We start from the raw sequence: 17257 nt of genomic DNA, 5'->3' as shown, positions 1-17257 counted from the left end.
CCGCTTGGCCGTGGCCAAAGGAGGATTGAGAGAGGCGCCTCCTGCTACTCCTGCCCCGCTTCCTGTTATAATCTTGTCTGGGAGGAGCAGAGTAGAAGCGTGCGGGTGGGCTGAGGTTTGACTGGCTTCCGCTGCGGGGGCCAGCCTGTGTAGCCCCAGGGATTTAAGGGCAAGTCCCCGAGCCAAGAAGCCAAGAGTCGGTCTGCTCTGAAGAGAGCCCAGAGCAGTGAAAGGGTAGGTCCTGGATAGTATTCTGATCTCATGTGGGCATAGTATTCATGAGACCTGGAGCCATGAGCTGCTCCTCATGGCTATGGCAGTAGCCATCATGCATGTAGTCAAATCTGCCGAGTCCAAGGTGGCCTGTGGCAAGATCCTTGCGACCACCTTGCGTTCCTCCAAGACTGTGCCAGACTCCGAGCGGGAGTCCGTGGGGAGCAATTCCTGGAACTTGGCCAAGGTATTCCAGGAGTTGTAGCAGTAACGGCTGAATACTGCCTGCTGGTTTGCTATGCGAAGCTGGAGCCCCACAGTGGAGTACACTTTCCAACTGAAGAGGTCCAGCTTCTTAGTGTCCTTGGATTTGGGGGAAGACCCCAGCTGTCCCTGCTGCTCCTTGTGGTTAGCTGCCTCCACCACCAGCATACCCACCTGCGGGTGGGTAAAGAGCCGCTCGTGCCCTTTGGACGGCACAAAGAATTTGCATTCCACACCCTTGACCATGCAGGAGGATAGAGGCAGGTGTGTGCCACAACACCTTAGTGGTGTTTTGGATAGTCTTGATATGGGGCAACACTTCCTTCAAAGGTTCTTCAGGGATCAGAATGTCTACCATCAGATCGGTCTCCTCAGAGACCTCCTCTGCCTGCATATTTAGGTTCTGGGCCACGCTCTTCAGCAGGTCCTGATGCACCCTGGAGTCTATGGAAGGCAGCATAGTAGAGGTACCCACCACCACCTCATCTGGGGTGGACGAGGACGACGCCCTCGGGGGCACTGGGTCGTCTTGACCCTCTGGCTCATGGGAGTCGCCCTGAGTGGTGACACCTTGAGCAGCACAGGGGATAACGGTGGTGCCCAGCACCAACCTGGACGTCCGTGTCCTGCCCATGGGGAGACTCCTGGGTTGCCGAGGTGGCTGAAGGAGGGATCCAAACCTCCGAGGCCACGGACAGGGATCTGGAGCCCAACCCCTGGGCTTGGTGGTAGGCCCATGGTGTTCAAAAGGGCCACTGGGCTGGCCCCTGCCACTGTGGGGGCCAGGACATCACAGGCACCGTTTGCCCTTCATCCTGCCTCAGACCGTGCCAGCTAGCCTAGAGACATAGGAGTCCACCTCTGACTCCGAAGAATAGCTGAATCTCTGTGACCACGGTGGTGCGGATTGAGGCAGTGCTGGGGAATGGTGCCATGGAGAGGGTGATCAAGACTGTGCTGTCATGGCGATCAAGTCCCTGGCAGCTTAACATGTGTCCGGTGTGGACAGAAGGCCTATGTCCTCCTCCAGGTCCTCCTGCAGTGGGGAGTCCACCAGGACCAGACTCAACGGACCTCCCTGCAAGGCTGAAGTCGACAGTGCCAGTATAGATGGGGCCGAGGCTGAGTGTCCCAACGTGGGACTCACCCCACTGGTGCCTGCTTGCTCCACTATTTTAGTGGGGAAGCGTCCTGTCTGCTCTTTTCTTTTTGTGCGGCACCGACCAATGGGAGTGGTGCCTTGCACTGGCATTGGAGCCGGTCTTCGGTGCTGGGGAATGGTGGTGCCACCGAGATTCCTTAACCGAGCCTTTTCTCTGTGCTGAAGCCTCCAACACCAAGGCCGGTGCACTGTGCACCGAAGTACCGAGCATGGGGTAAGATGTCGCCTGGGCTCTCTGGGGATGAAGGGCCAACTCCATTAAGAGGAGCTTCAGCCAAAAGTCCCACTCCTTTATAGTTCTGGGCTTGAAGCCCCTGCAGATCTTGCACCTGTTGGACTGGTGTGCCTCTCCCAGACACTTCAGACAGTAGTCATGGGGGTCTCCACTTTGTATGGGCTTCAGGCAGGATCCTCATGGCTTGAAACCCAAAGGCCAAGACAAGCCCCAGTCCCCAGCGGGAGCAAAGGGTAGTGTGGGGGGAAACCCCCAATTAAAACCTAACTACTAACACTAATACTAACTAAAACTTTTAAAGCTATTTACCGAAAAACGGATAACAGTCCACTATGAAATTGCTTGCTCAATGCAAGAGAGAGAGAAAGCTGCTCCAACGACTGTCACTGGCGATAAGAAGGAACTGAAGAGGCGGCGGGTCGGCAGGGATCCATATACACTGCCATGAGGGCGCCACTCCAGGGGTTCCACAGCTGATCCGACGGGTACCGCTAGGGGAAAAACCTTCCGATGACTGTGCACATGGCGCACCCACACTTGGAATCGACATGAGCAATCACTCAAAGAAGTAGTTTAATTAGTAGTATTTTATGAGATACTAAAATGTTTTACTAAAAATCCACATATGACATATTCCTTGATGCACTAATTTTGTAATTTTAGGTAAAAATGTAATCAAATACTTTAAGCAAGTTTTATGATATAAACAAATCAAATTCTTGGTTTTTTTAGCTAGAATTACAAAATAGGTCTCCGAAGGGAACTCTGTAGATGAAATATTTGGATTTTAGTAAATGTTTTAATACAGTGTCATGAATTACTACTCAAAAATAATTCATTTGGATTGGATTTAAGTACTGCTACATTGATTAGAAACTTGATAGAGTTCAATAAATAAAGATAGAATAAATTATAGAAGGCAAGGTATAATATTGGAGAAGTGGTAGAAAATTTATTGGGGTGCACCTAGGAATCCAAGTTCCATTAGGTCTTATTTACAGCAATGTTTCTTTTGATCATACGGAAAAGGAGAAAGAAGCACATTAATGCAACTCCTGCTGGATACTAAATTGGATATGCCTAGAAACACTATGGAAGACATCCAGAGTATAAAGGGGCCTGAAGAGGCTAGAAACATGGGCAGAAAAATACTCAAATTAAATTTGATTTGGAAAAGACCACGTGAAAACATCTGGAGCAATAAACTACTATTCAATGAGTTGGAAAAACCTAGAATACCAAAAGAGAGAGATGACAATGATCAGCAAACTTGGCTTGAGTTCCCAATATAACAGCCCCAAAATGGCATTAGTATCATCTCAACAAACAAGAAGTAGATGTCACTCTGGCATTTTGACTTATATTTAAAAAACAAAAACACACACATACGTCTTGGCGAGATTACACTTAGATTATTGTTTTAGATTCTGGGCACTTCAATACTAGAAAGAAAAAACTGAAGGGAGTTCAAAGAAGGATACAAGAGATTTACTTCTGAGGAAAGATTAAAAGAGAGAAATGTGTACAGCCTGACTAAATGACAGGGGATGGCAGCACATGACAGCCAGACATATTTGAAGGGTATAAACAACAGGTAATGAGGGGGTTATTCAAGATGAAACAAAGGTTGTATAAGTAGAAGTAATGGGATTAAACTAAGGAATGGAAACTTAAGGACAAATATAAGGAGAACACTTCCTAACAGCGAGATCACTTAGACTGCAGAACAAGTTTTCCAAAGGAGGTGGTGGAAGCCCAATCACTTTGCACAGTTTAAGTTAGACTGAAATCCCTATTAGAGAAAGCAATCCTACACTAAGAAAGGGATGACCTAGATGACATAGGCCTCTCATCTGATTTCTGTGATTTGATGAGCTGCTTAATGGAGTTTAGTTGGAAATGTAAAAGCACTGGATGTGACGTTCCATGTATATTACTCTGTATGATAATACCAAGAAGCCTAAAAAGTCTAGTAGGTAAATGCGAAAAAGTACTAAAACAAGGGGGTAGAAAACCCCTGCATATTTAACATTTAACCCTACTGTATGGGACAGTTTTGCATTTGTAACCTGCAGTGCTTTTGTCAACTCCACCATACAATAAAAGTAAATATTCTGAAGTGTCCTATTAGGGTCAGCCTGTATTTTATATTTTAAGGAATAACGGTGTTTCTGTGGTTGCAATATAATAATTTGCTTTCATTTGGTTAATTCTTGTTCACTCACCTGCTCCACTCCGTCTAGTGCTCATTTCTGCCACATAGGTCCACTCATTTGTACTAGAATTATAGCATTCCACCGTACTAAGGCACTGACGTGACGCCCCATCATAGCCACCTACAGCATACAGAATACCTAGAAAGGCAATCACCAAGCCCCCCGCCCCACAGTATACACAGATTAATTTAAGTATTTTAACACACACACAGGTACGTAGACTCTGATGTGCTATATATAGGAAAGCAGGCAAAACATCAATTCAGTGACACCTTCTACTGTTGTTTTTCGCAGTCCAATTTAGAGTGGTTATGGGGGAGGTCCTACATAAACACAATTAGCCTGAAGTATTCGTCTCTGGTCCCTGTTATTTTAAGCGGATATGATATTCTAATTCATATTCTAATATAGCAGAATACATATATTTTGTTTTAAATAAAATAAACCATAAACAAAGCAGTTTCTACTAAAAGTTGTGCCAGTGATAGTGGATGGCTATAATCATCTACATGTTTCTTAAAGGCCATTTAAGATGGGGTAATAAACTAATCTCCTAGTCTAATGACCAAAATATTTCCTATTCTCAGGTGGCTTTTAAAAAGCAATTATAACAGTTTTGCACTGTCCACACAAGCTGAATAACAATGTTCACAGAGGAGTTTTGAAAAAATATAAACAAAGTTTAAAGTCTGCTCCGCAATGTGGCAGAAAATAGCATAAATAGTTGTGGTAACCTTTTCCCTACTTGCAGACATCAAGTTTTCCTCTACTTTGTCACTGACTGAATGTGCCACTAATCTATCCTTTTAGTTGAGAATGTCCCATTCCCTACCTTGATTTTTGAACACGAGCAGAGAGAAAAGGCAGAAACTTTCAGAACTGTACTTGTCTTATTCTCAGTTAATAACAAGGACATTTGGATGTTTGCAATTAGTACTAGACTGCTTTGCAAAAACCTTCCAGTCTATATATTTATTGTACATGTAGTATTTGACTGAGAAAAAAAATCTTACAAATGTACAGACAGCGACATAGACAGACAACTAACATTATCGGATGACATAAAAACTTACCTCCAACAACACCTACACCAACACTACTCCTTCTTGTGTTCATGGGAGCTACATGAAACCATTCATTAGTCTTCATATTATAAGCTTCTACGGATGATAAACCTGTTAAAACAGAACAAAATCTGTGATTGACATCTTCACAGTATCCAGTCTTTAGAAATTCTCCGTGCTAAGATTTGCAGTCAGATTTTTTTCTAAGAACAATTAATGGCTATACATGTGGCCTGGGAAGTATCATTTGGATAGCCCACAACATACTGTGATGTTTGGATAAGGGATGGTGAATAAAGTCTTTGTAGGGAGTCAGAAAAATTTCTCCCTTTCTTTTTTTAAATGATGAGCTATTTGGTACAGCCTTCTGCTCACCAACACATTCATGTACATACACACACGTGCACATCGCATGTGTGCACACGCACACGCACACACACACACACATACTTCAGACACCACTAAGAGTTAGGAATAAGTGTGCATATTTGCATTACAGAAAACACACAGAAAATCTGTTCTACACGCACACAGGAAGGGGGCTCCTAGGCTCATATCTTTCATGAGGGAGTTGTCAGAGGACTGTAATAGGACAGTGAGAAGGAATTTGGCTCTGCAGTGGCTCAGATGCTGTTTAGTCCTTTGGACCTGCACTCTAGCAAGTGGGAGTACGGATCATTGCTCCCACTCAGTACACAGTTTGTGCTAGGACCAGCACCTCCCAGGGAATGTTCAACTACCCAAAGGCTACTTGGCTTTCCTGGTCTTTTTCATTTCAAATGCCAGGAACAATATCAAGATGCATAAGAAGATCTGACAGGATTATTTCAATAGTAGCTAAAACTGTAATAACCAACACAGTAGTATTTAAAGATAAAATACCTGTACTCCCATCAAATCCTCCTACAGCATACAAGAGTCCATTTAATACAGCAGCTCCCAAGGTGCTTCTCCTATCTTGCATATTAGCAACACTGGTCCATTGGTCCTTCACTGGATCATAGGAATCTACTGTGCGAACTCTTAAAGAGCCGTTGAAACCACCGACAGCAAAAACTAGTCCACCCATATACACCATGCCTTGAAAAAACAAGAGTTTACTTTCCCTTACCACTGACTTTCTTTTGTACTGTTCTCAGCACATCAGTGTTTAATAAGTAACAATTTATAATATAGATTGCATTACATTACCAGGTTTTTAGTGACACTTTATTCAGTTTAAGCATTAAATTTTACATGACATTAATGCAAAAATGTTCTGCAGGCTGGATTTATCTCTGCTTACAGCTCCTCAGGTGTATTACATTAAATGCCATTTTAAACAACAATATTTTTACATAATGGTTCTCTCCATATTCTTTAAACATAAAATTGTAGTATCTGAACATCTCATACACATTAATGGATTTATCCTCAGTATCATTGCAAGTTCTATTTTACAGATTGGGAACTAAAGCACAAAGAGACAAAGACCAAATTTTCAAACTTGGATGATCTAAAGTTAGGCATTTAAATCCATATTTAAAAAGTAATTTAAGTAAGTGGCCTGAATTTTAGAGGCGATGAGCACTTGCAGCTCCCATTGAAATCTATACTCAGCACTTCTCAGGGCATGTAGAATAAGTGGTAAAGAAAGACTAAGCATGGTTTTGAATATTGCTGTAGACAGAGCAGTTAGGCTATACATCACATACCTGCTCTACATCTTCTGGAAGGCAATTCAGCCACCTGATGCCAGCGCTCTTCTTTAAAGTCATAGCATTCCACGCTACGGATGGCCTTTGGTGCTTGTCCTCCAACCACCATCATCAACTGCAAGGGAATCAACAATATTTACTGCTTATTTGCACATATGGGAATATTTGAAAGGCTTTAAAGTGCTAAAGAAAAACATTTCTATGTACAGCCCATAATCAAAAGATATTTCAGCCAAATATATGCCTAATATCTTACAAGTTAAGAAAAAATAAAAAGACTTCTGAAACATGGAATTTGTGATCTTTCCAGCAAAGGCAGTATTTGAGGCAAGAAGACAGAAAGGAATTCTGGCCTTGTTATACATGCTGTATGGGAAAGATTCAGATTGCCCTGGCCACACAGGAATAAAGATTTGATGTAATGGATGTAGTTTAATTAGGCCACAAATTTAGTCACTTAATATATCTGGAAATAAATCATACAGTGCAGGTCGTCATTCTTTCCTTAATAATTTCCACCTATTTTGGAGGTCTGCCGTCAGCTTTCCAAGCTGGTTCCAAACTTATTGCTGGGACCTTGCCATGCTCCCCTCATATGAAGGTTAAGAGAGGGTGGGGGGTGGAAAAAGGTGGAGTTGTTTCCCCACTATACCAGGCATTAGGAGCCACAATCTCCCTTTTCCCAGTTTCCTTAGGTGATGCCTTCCTCTAAATCCACTTCCAACTCCTGATTATCAGTGAATAAGAACATAAGAACGGCCACAGTGGGTCAGACCAAATGTCCATCTAGCCCAGTATCCTGTCTTCCAACAGTGGCAATGCCAGGTGCCCCAGAGGGAATGAACAGAACAGGTACATCAAGTGATCCATCCCCTGTTGCCCATTCTCAGCTTCTGATAAACGGAGGCTAGGGATACCATCCCTGCCAATCCTGGCTAATAGCCATTGATGGATCTATCCTCCATGAATGTATCTAGTTCTTTTTTGAACCCTGTTCAGAGCCCCTCTGTTACAAATCCTGCACAGGACACCTGCCACACTGCTATCTACTACGTTGCAACATCCTGACCTCACCTTACCTACCACCCCTCCAGGTCCCTGACATGCTGCAGGGAAGGTGACAAAAATCCACCCCGCGTTGGCCAATCTGGCAGTGAGGGCAAAATTCCTTACCAATCCCAAAAGAAAAAAGGTTACTAGTGCAATGCCACCAGCAGATCATAAAAATCTGGTTAGACTCTGATTCCAGGGGTGGGAGGGTGAATGATGTGGATTGGTGACTGATGGGAGAGCTCCTTCCAGAGTGCACGGAGTATAAATATCTCCCCTCCGTCCACTGCACATGGTGGGTCAGTGCTAAACAGGCAAATGGGAGGTGAGGGGGTCAAGGTAGTAATAAAGACAATCATAAATACGTGGTTATAATGGTCAGAGTAGACACAGTGCAATAAATGATGCCTGTAATCTAGCCTCAAATTAGAGACTGTTTATAATTTTGGGGTTTAAATTTCTATATAGTTTTAAATTTCTACTGAAATTAAGTACCAGTTTACTGGTAAGTATTTATTTAAAATAAAGGAAAACTCCTATTTTGAATATAGCTCCTAATGTCTACATAGACTCAAATTTCTGGTCGGTTTCTCTCTCATGAGCAGCACAGGACTGATAACCAGGAGTACTCATATTAATGTTGAAACAAAAGATTGACCAAAATATCTAGAAACTTTACTTCATAGCATAATTTTACTAAGAATTCTGCTGTCCAAAATTTGTATCTGTTTAAACAAATAATATTGAAAAGAAGAAAGAGCATGTAAATATCGATTATCATAACACTCAGCGTTACCTACTTAGAAGAAGAGAATGTAATGCTGTTTAAAAAAATCATCCCAAAGTCTTTCAAGATTTTCAGGATAAGATTCTAATGTCAGACATTCAGCATGGTGTTTTACATATTTTTATTACTCTGCTACTTTACTAGTGCAACTAATTAGTAAAGTGCATTGTGCAGGTTTAAAGGAGTCCAGAGATGGGTGACAAAAATTATTACACATGACAAGACTTCAATAATCAAGAGAATTTGAAAACATTTGGACTGTTTAATTTGGAGAAGACATAAATAAGAGTCAACATAGTGGAGGTATGTTAAATAAATAATGAATGATAAAGAATGTGAATTAGGCATGCCTATTTACTTTTTCTTGTAGTACAAAAAGAGGCCATTCAATTAAATTCAAAGTCAAAAAAATTGAAACTGAAGAAAGCTGCAGGAAGCTCAGGATAAAGATACTCTGGGAACTTTTGGGGGCTGATTCTGCCCTCAAGTGTGAGAGCCCAGCTCCTAGAATCTAGATGAAGTCAGTGAGGATTGTGAATGTGCACCTGAGAGCAGAATCTAGCCTTTGATTTGGTGCTCTTGCTAGTTGTAAAGCTTCACTGATATGCAAAAGTCAGAGGAATGGCATTGACATCCAGCTCCTATTCTGCCACTGCTGAGTTGGAATAACAGTACTGTGATAAAACTTCTTCTGTATTTTGGTGAAAGAGAAGAGGAGCTTAGGTATTTAACAAATATTGTTAGTTGAAAACAAATTAGATTATTTAAAATACTCCAGAATTAGACACGATCACATAATTTTATCCAGGCTTACATTCCCCGTCCCCACTGCAGACCCATAACTTTGGTTCCTATGATGCTACGGCAGCACCATAACTTCTGTGGGCTCAAAATGGTACAGTTCTACAACATATTTTCCTTAAAGAGCCAAAACACAGACATTTATGAGTTTTATACTCCATAAAACGTTTCTGTCAGTCAGTTTAGGATCTAAGCTCTTACCATGTTGCACCCTTCTCAATGGTGAACAATTCTAGTAGGAAGACTGTCTAATGGAGAACCCCAATTAAAGCCCTATCCAGCGTTACACTTTCATCCCAGACTTTAGACAAAACTGAATATGAAGAAGGCAGCTAGTTAGAAGTTAGAGATCTTACCTTTGGAAGGCTTACAGGTGTTCTCAGTCTGGTTCGAGTACTTTTCATCAATGCTCGTTGCTCAGTTGGCAGTAAGTGATACTTCATAGCTTCAATGAGGTAATCTTTACACGCACTGCTGTTCTTTACCAGCGTCTCCTCTTCAACCCTCTGTGCATTAATGAAAGTTTGACATGGTCACAGAATTTTAAAGTGAAACACAAATCATAATTCGAACTGAAATAAACCTACATTACAGGCAAAAAAATAAAGCACTGAATTAGTAGATCATACCCCAGTCAGTGAAACGCTAGAAACACCATGATGTTGATATGCCAAGTTCCTAGGGAAAAAATTGGAGAATACAGACCCTTCTAATTATTAAATGGAAGATATAATTTTAGGCAATGGCAAGTGTTTTTAGTCATTTTCCTGATGGTCAAGCAGATTTCTAGCTTTTCTAAATCACAATATAAGAGGCTCAGTTAAAATGAACTATTTGAACAAGAGGATCCCATTAAACAGAAACTCAACACAGAAATATAGCAAGAAACAGAGTGAAGAAATGTAGACCACCAAAGGTTATATTTCCAACATAAACAACTTTTAGTTGACCAAGATGCCAATTATCTGCGATAAGCATTCTGACACTAATCAGACCTTATGTTCAAAGTGATAACCGTACAAAATTGGCAAAACTGTAGTATATCTAAACTACATAAAATAGACTTCCTTTGACACTGAATTCTACATATTTAAAAATGATAGAACATTAGCTACCATGTACTAAAACATAAACATTAACTTTTAACCATTAAAATCATGAAAAGAATCACTAACAAAAAATGTGCTATATAAGGGATTATATTACAAAAGGAAGCCCAAATCTAAAGTCGGATTAATAATCACTGATTTACAATATGTATTAAATAATCACTGATTTACAATATGTATTAAGGAAACATTCATTCACTTTGGATGGGCTATTACCAGCAGGAGAGTGAGTTTGTGTGTGGGGGGGCGGAGGGTGAGAAAACCTGGATTTGTGCTGGAAATGGCCCAACTTAATGATCACTTTACATAAGCTATTACCAGCAGGAGAGTGAGTTTGTGTGTGTATGGCGGTGGGGGGGTGAGAAAACCTGGATTTGTGCTGGAAATGGCTCACCTTGATTATCATGCACATTGTAGGGAGAGTGGTCACTTTTGATAAGCTATTACCAGCAGGAGAGTGAGTTTGTGTGTGTGGTTTTTGGAGGGGGGTGAGGGAGTGAGAGAACCTGGATTTGTGCTGGAAATGACCCACCTTGATTATCATACACATTGTGAAGAGAGTGGTCACTTTGGATGGGCTATTACCAGCAGGAGAGTGAGTTTGTGTGTGTGGGGGGGGGGGGGGGGGGCGGAGGGTGAGAAAACCTGGATTTGTGCTAGAAATGGCCCAACTTGATGATCACTTTAGATAAGCTATTACCAGCAGGACAGTGGGGTGGGAGGGGGTATTGTTTCATGGTCTCTGTGTGTATATAATGTCTACTGCAGTTTCCATGGTATGCATCCGATGAAGTGAGCTGTAGCTCACGAAAGCTCATGCTCAAATAAATTGGTTAGTCTCTAAGGTGCCACAAGTACTCCTTTTCTTTTTGCAAAGACAGACTAACACGGCTGTTACTCTGAAACCATTCATTTGAAACTATTTGTATAGCATTACAATTAGACTAAAACACAATTAAGTTACTCTGATGTAAATTAGGCTGCTGACAGACAGGATCATACACAGTGTGTGTAAATTCTTGCTAGAATTCTTCTGGTTTTTGCTTACCTGAACTAAATATTCTCGGGAAAGCAAAGGCAGCCGAACATGTTCCATCAAACGTGCCATTAGCTCCTGCCTCACATCTTTGTCATGGTTTACCCATGCTATCACTGCTTCAAAAACCTTGCAGAAAACAAATACATGCCATGAGTCCCACCTGTTTTACAAATTCATCAGTATGAAAGTACAAGTGTGCCCCCAAAGCCAATTTTCACTTGGACTAAAGTTTCTGAAGCATAAAAATAGGAGGCCACATAAATTGGCCACTCCAATCCTTTCAACATATATAATATCCCCCTTGGGTATGTGTGAGCCAATTTCTTTTTGAATACATATGCTACTGGTTCCTCAGTGAGAACTCCAGTGGATTAGGACATCGTCAAATTACTCTCACTATTATGAAAGCTGTCAACAAATCTAATCTGAACTTTTCCCATAGGAACTAATTTAATTAGTGCTGTAAACTCAATAAAAGCCTGCATCTAAGTAACCGTCTTTCCCCACCCTGCTTTTTCTTAAGGTCCTGAAGTCCAGAACTATCATCCATAACTAATTCCCCTGCATCTTTGCTGGTGTCACCACACTAGACTCTCACTAAAGTCTATAACCAACCAACTAGGGCAAGGCAAGTGTGATTTCTCTCCCACTGCACAATACTTCACTGTTGCTATAAAATCAGCGAATTAAAACTTTGTGTCTTTCTAGAGACAGACATTTATATAGTAAAGTCAAGCACTTCTGTGTGGGAGAGAACTAGACTTTCACGATACTATGGGAATAGCAACATGGCATTAGTTTTAAGATGAACTGTGCCTCCTATGCTCACAAGGGCTTTAAAATGCTTTTTAGTTTATATAAAGCATGTGTGGCCATACATCTTGTGTTCAAATATGCTTATATGTGTTAAGTGCGCCTGAACAGGGAGATTCAGACTCCTCTTGGAACAGATTTTATGGGATGGCCACAGCTCTCCTGACAGAGATAAGCACATTTTTAATGGGAAAAAAACATTGTATGTACATGTTCAAAATGAAAATATTTGTAAATTAAATTAGTTAGGTATTTGTTAAGGGCCAAGTATTGGTCCCATTGAAATTAGTGGGAGTTCTGCCTTTGACTCCAATGGAACCAGACCTAGTTGCAGGGGGAAATCTAAAGATACCTTAAAGCTGTTTTGGTCATACACAGCTATCTAGCAATCTCTTTTGCAGTCCTTCCTCACTTTTTTTTTTTTTTAATTTGGGACGCTTCTCTCTTAAATCTGAAGACCAATCTAGTGTGACAGCTGTCCACTTTGGTACCTCTTACATTAAAGGAATCAGGTATATAAAGACGCTTCAAAAACGCCATTCTGCACAGCTAAATTAAAGCAAATCCCAATTTATTGTATGTCCCCATGTTAGCCAATCACTATGTACACATTCCTGCATTAATAGCACACATGTATTAATTGGTTTACCCCAAACTTTTAGGGTAAAAGCTTTTAGTTTTTAACTGAGAGTCACTGGTTAAATGCATTCTTAGAATCCTTAAGAGTTCAAATCTGTCAAGGGATTAATTTAAAGGTTTAACACCTTGACAGCATTTCTGTAAAACTTCCTTAAGTGCAGAGAACACTGTGTGTGTCTACACAGTTGAACCATTTTACTGAGGGATTAACAAAAAAATCAATCCAAAAAATTATGTAAAATCTGGGAAGAATGGACACTTTTTTTTTCCATCCGAAAGGAAGAAAGGATAGATGTATCTTACCTTCTCCTCTGACGCAATTGTAAGTTTGTCACTGGATATTAAACTGCACACCTGTTCTACGCCAAGGTTGAGGAATTCTTCACTAAGTATGACATCAGAAAAATGCTGTTCTGTTTAGAAAAAAGTTCTCTTTAACATACACCACTGAGCGTAGTTTATAAGCAGCAATAAAACAATAACATGAAAAGCAAGATTGATTTAGCATAGCATACATGGTTACGTCTATAAACAATACCTTATTTTACAATATTCTCTAGCACCTCAAGTTTTGATCATTGCCTTCACACAAGCAGAGCAGGCAATTGTTATATACATTTTCAAAGAGGCAGAAGTTATTTTTAAAGTTAAATTTAAAAGTTTCATAAAAATAACTTCTCACGTTTTGCAGTAATGATACTAAAAACTTGCATTAGAAGTAATTTTCATAGTGATTAAACAGATTTTTTTCACTTTAAGATATTCTTTGAAAGTCAAGTTAGCACACCACTTGCCTATAGGGAATGCCTTATTTTAAGATCCCTTGTTCATATTTTACTAGTTTTATTTTGGAAGGTGTACACCAGTGCTTCAAATACAACATGAATATGCCTTTATATATTGTTTGGATATAGCCTTAGAGCCTGTAGTACAATCCTCAACATAAACAGTTATTTTACCCAGTCAGCATTTTAGAAGTTCATCCCAGTGATCTGCATTTGAAGTGCACTTCAGCAAGCATAAATAATTGAAATACTTTACACTTCTCTATTACCTTTCAGAGCATCTCTAGACTCTTAAAAACATTAAATTAAGCATCACAGCAACCCCGGGAGCAAATCTTATAACCATTTTACAGATTGTGAACTGAGGCACAAAGAAGGTAAGTGACTTGAGCAAGGTCTCCAGTAAATCAGTGGCAGAGCCAGACATTTTATTATTTGTAATAGAAGCCTGCCTCTCACTTTAACAATTACAGCATGTTACATCTAAAAGCCTTCAGTTTAAGGGAGTACTTGACTGATGCTGGTTTATTCAGTCTCACTCTGGTCATAACCGTCACCTCTGGGTCTGAAATGACATGCATGGACTGCTTAAGCAGATGCAGCCTAAGCTGTGTTTCCCTGGAGCTGTAAATCCTGGGAGAGAAAGTTTGGTACACAGAGCACTCATCCAGGATGTAGAACTTTCCTAAGCAGAAGAGGCAACAGCTGTGTCCCTCCTGTTTACACCCTGAGGGTTTGGCCTCTGCCATGAGGTGTGGCGGTTGGTACTAAGTGCCTGTCCCTCTGTATGGGTTGGGGGCTCAGATTTTTTTAAAATATCCTTTAGAGCAAAGAAGTGTGAAGATGGAATTCTTCACCAAATGGGTTGAAAGAACTGGTTTAGAGTCTCTGAAGAGACTAGCAGAAGCAACATCGTTGCTTATAAATAGGCATAAAAGGTAGCCTCATGGTTATTAACTGGGATTTTTTTCTCATCACCTATGCCTAACAGACAAGAGACAGTTTGATGTTAGGAATTTAAAAATTCGCTTTGAAGTGACAGAAAGTAAAAAGACCAGCCAGGAGTAGACGAAACAGATTAAAACCAAAGTTGTATTTTTTAAAGCCTTTTCCAGTATTATACGATATACTACTTCAAGCATGACAAACATCTTTATCTGTGGTAGTGTAAGACCAAGAGTTATAAAGAATACTGAAGATTTCTAGGGTGAGAAGCCTGATTTTTCAGTAAAGCACATACATAGGTCTTCAGTAACTCCCTATGCTAAAACCTTTTGATGAATATTTTAACAGATTTTAACAAAAACAAGTGAGCATAAAACATAGGAAATGCCATACTGGATCAAGACATCTAGCCCACTATCGTGTCTCTCTGACTGTGGGAGCACCAGATGCTTCAGAAGAAGGTGCAAGAAACCACACAGTAAGAAGACGTGAGATAATCTCTTCTCTCCCACCCCACCACTCCCCACATTTTATGGTCTCACCTAATCCCAATGGTTAGAGACTTGTTTAAATCCAGCAGCATGCGATTTTACTTCCTTTCTATGCTCTTTAGCATTGGATAGTCTTGTTATAGTTAGAGTTATCATCAATAACAGCATCCAATCCCTCTTGGAATCTTCCTAAATTCTTTACCTCAATGACATACTGGGGCAATGAGTTCTGCAATCTAATTACAAGTTGAGTAAAAAGTATTATCTTTCATCATTTCTGAATTTGCCATCTCTCCATTTCATTGAATGTCCCCTAGTTCTTGTGATATGAGACAAGGAGAATAGAGATTCCTGATCTACCTTCTCTATACCATTCATTATTTTATATACTTTTTTCATGTCTCCTTTTATTCTTCCCCTAAGGTAATCAATCCTAGTATTCTCAGTGTCTCATTGTACCAGTCTTTCCATTCCCCTTATCATTCTCATCACCCTTCTCTGAACCTCCTCTAATTCTGCAATAGATTTCTGAGATGGGATGATCACATGAACACATTACTCCAGACGGGGCAGTAAAATTAATTTATATAACAACATTAAAATGTTCTCTCTGTTATTCTCCATCCTTTTCTATATGTAGCCTAACACGGTTTGCTTTCTTGACTACACCTGTACTTTGAGCAGAGGTCTTAGTTGAGGTGCCCAAAACGATGCCCAGGTCCCTTTCCTGAGTTGATACAGTTAATTTAGAGTTCTGTAAGGTGTATGAGTATTGAAATGTGCTACACACACGCACAACCAGTAAATAAGATGAACCAAAATAATTGCATGAGTTACCCTGTATGAACAATATCTGTCATTTAAAGCAGTAAGCATGACAAGGCTATTTGAAACAGATCCTTTGCTTGCAAAATATCTTGTTTGGATTTAAGTAGATATTTCAGTGAAAGTTTCTGCTCCCAAGAAAATCTAACCTGCAAATCCATGAGTAGGGTCAAAAACGAACGGATAGCTTTACCCTCTAAGTAAAATAAGGGCATGGAAGAATTACCCACCTCTTCTGTTCTCTTTTTTAAGCCATGTAGGGACATGCACAAAGTTTACAGAACCTTAAGACTTCCTAGAGAATGAAAAGGGTTGGCAAAATGGAATGAACTGAGGCATAAGCCAGTCGTGGAGATGCACATAAAAGTGGTAGGCAAGAAGCACTGGCATTTCAAGGGAAAGGAAGGAAGCAGAACAGGGGAAGTGACTATCCTTAAATTAATCTAATCCAGTGGTTCTCAAGCCACAGCTCAATCAGCATACAGCTGAGGCCCACTGACATTCTCAGGGCCATATAGGTATAATTGGATGTGGCCCACATAACACATCATGGGCCGCATATGCGGCCCACAATGGTAACTAGGTTGAGAACCACTGATCTAATCCAATCCTTAAAGAAAGTTTAGGTACAGAAAACCTGGTTTATCCTTCCCTAATAAAACCAATCAAGATATTTAATCATGCAATTCAAGTACCCAATTTATTCTATAATCAATAGTAAACAATCAATGATGTAAACAACTTTTTAACAAGTTATTTGCAGTTATGCCATACCATAGATTTACTGACTACTTTACAGAATAGGAAGAGACATGTTCCTTGCTCAAAAGAGATTGCAATCAGAACAAAAGATAAGATACACAGGATGAGAACTCAGGAAATGTTATCTATGAGAAAAATCAATGTAGGAAGGAACCTCAAGGAAAGAAACAGATTTTAGAAAGCAAAAAGAAAGCAGGTGTTTGAAGAAGTGGAAGACTCTTTAAGCAAAGGGGTTGGCATGCAGTTAGGCACAAAATAAAGCATAAAACTAAAAATGAGCAGATGAAAGGCACAGCAAAGAAAGGAGAAATGAGAACAAACAACCCACAAGATAGTCAATAGCTACACAGATTCGGGATC

At 40.4% G+C, this 17257-nt stretch overlaps 1 protein-coding gene across 9 annotated transcripts in view; it reads right to left on the bottom strand.

Annotated features, from left to right (window-relative positions):
• Nucleotides 1–17257, bottom strand: part of KLHL2 (kelch like family member 2) — a 105470-nt gene that overhangs the window by 8769 nt on the left and 79444 nt on the right. For 8 of the 9 annotated variants that reach the window (XM_073341545.2, XM_073341543.2, XM_073341542.2 and 5 more), the window contains 7 exons: nt 13393–13502; nt 11647–11763; nt 9846–9995; nt 6849–6966; nt 6037–6234; nt 5164–5265; nt 4100–4228 (listed from right to left, as the gene is read on the bottom strand). In XM_073341545.2, coding sequence (XP_073197646.1) covers nt 4100–4228; nt 5164–5265; nt 6037–6234; nt 6849–6966; nt 9846–9995; nt 11647–11763; nt 13393–13502 — 924 coding nt within the window. The remainder of the gene's footprint in view (nt 1–4099; nt 4229–5163; nt 5266–6036; nt 6235–6848; nt 6967–9845; nt 9996–11646; nt 11764–13392; nt 13503–17257) is intronic. The other variant, XM_078852498.1, reaches the window with a different exon arrangement.

Source organism: Lepidochelys kempii, chromosome 4 (genome assembly GCF_965140285.1).
Source record: "Lepidochelys kempii isolate rLepKem1 chromosome 4, rLepKem1.hap1, whole genome shotgun sequence".
NCBI lineage: Eukaryota > Metazoa > Chordata > Testudines > Cheloniidae > Lepidochelys > Lepidochelys kempii.
Note: the sequence above shows the minus strand (reverse complement) of the source record. Positions and strands in the feature narration are given on the sequence as shown.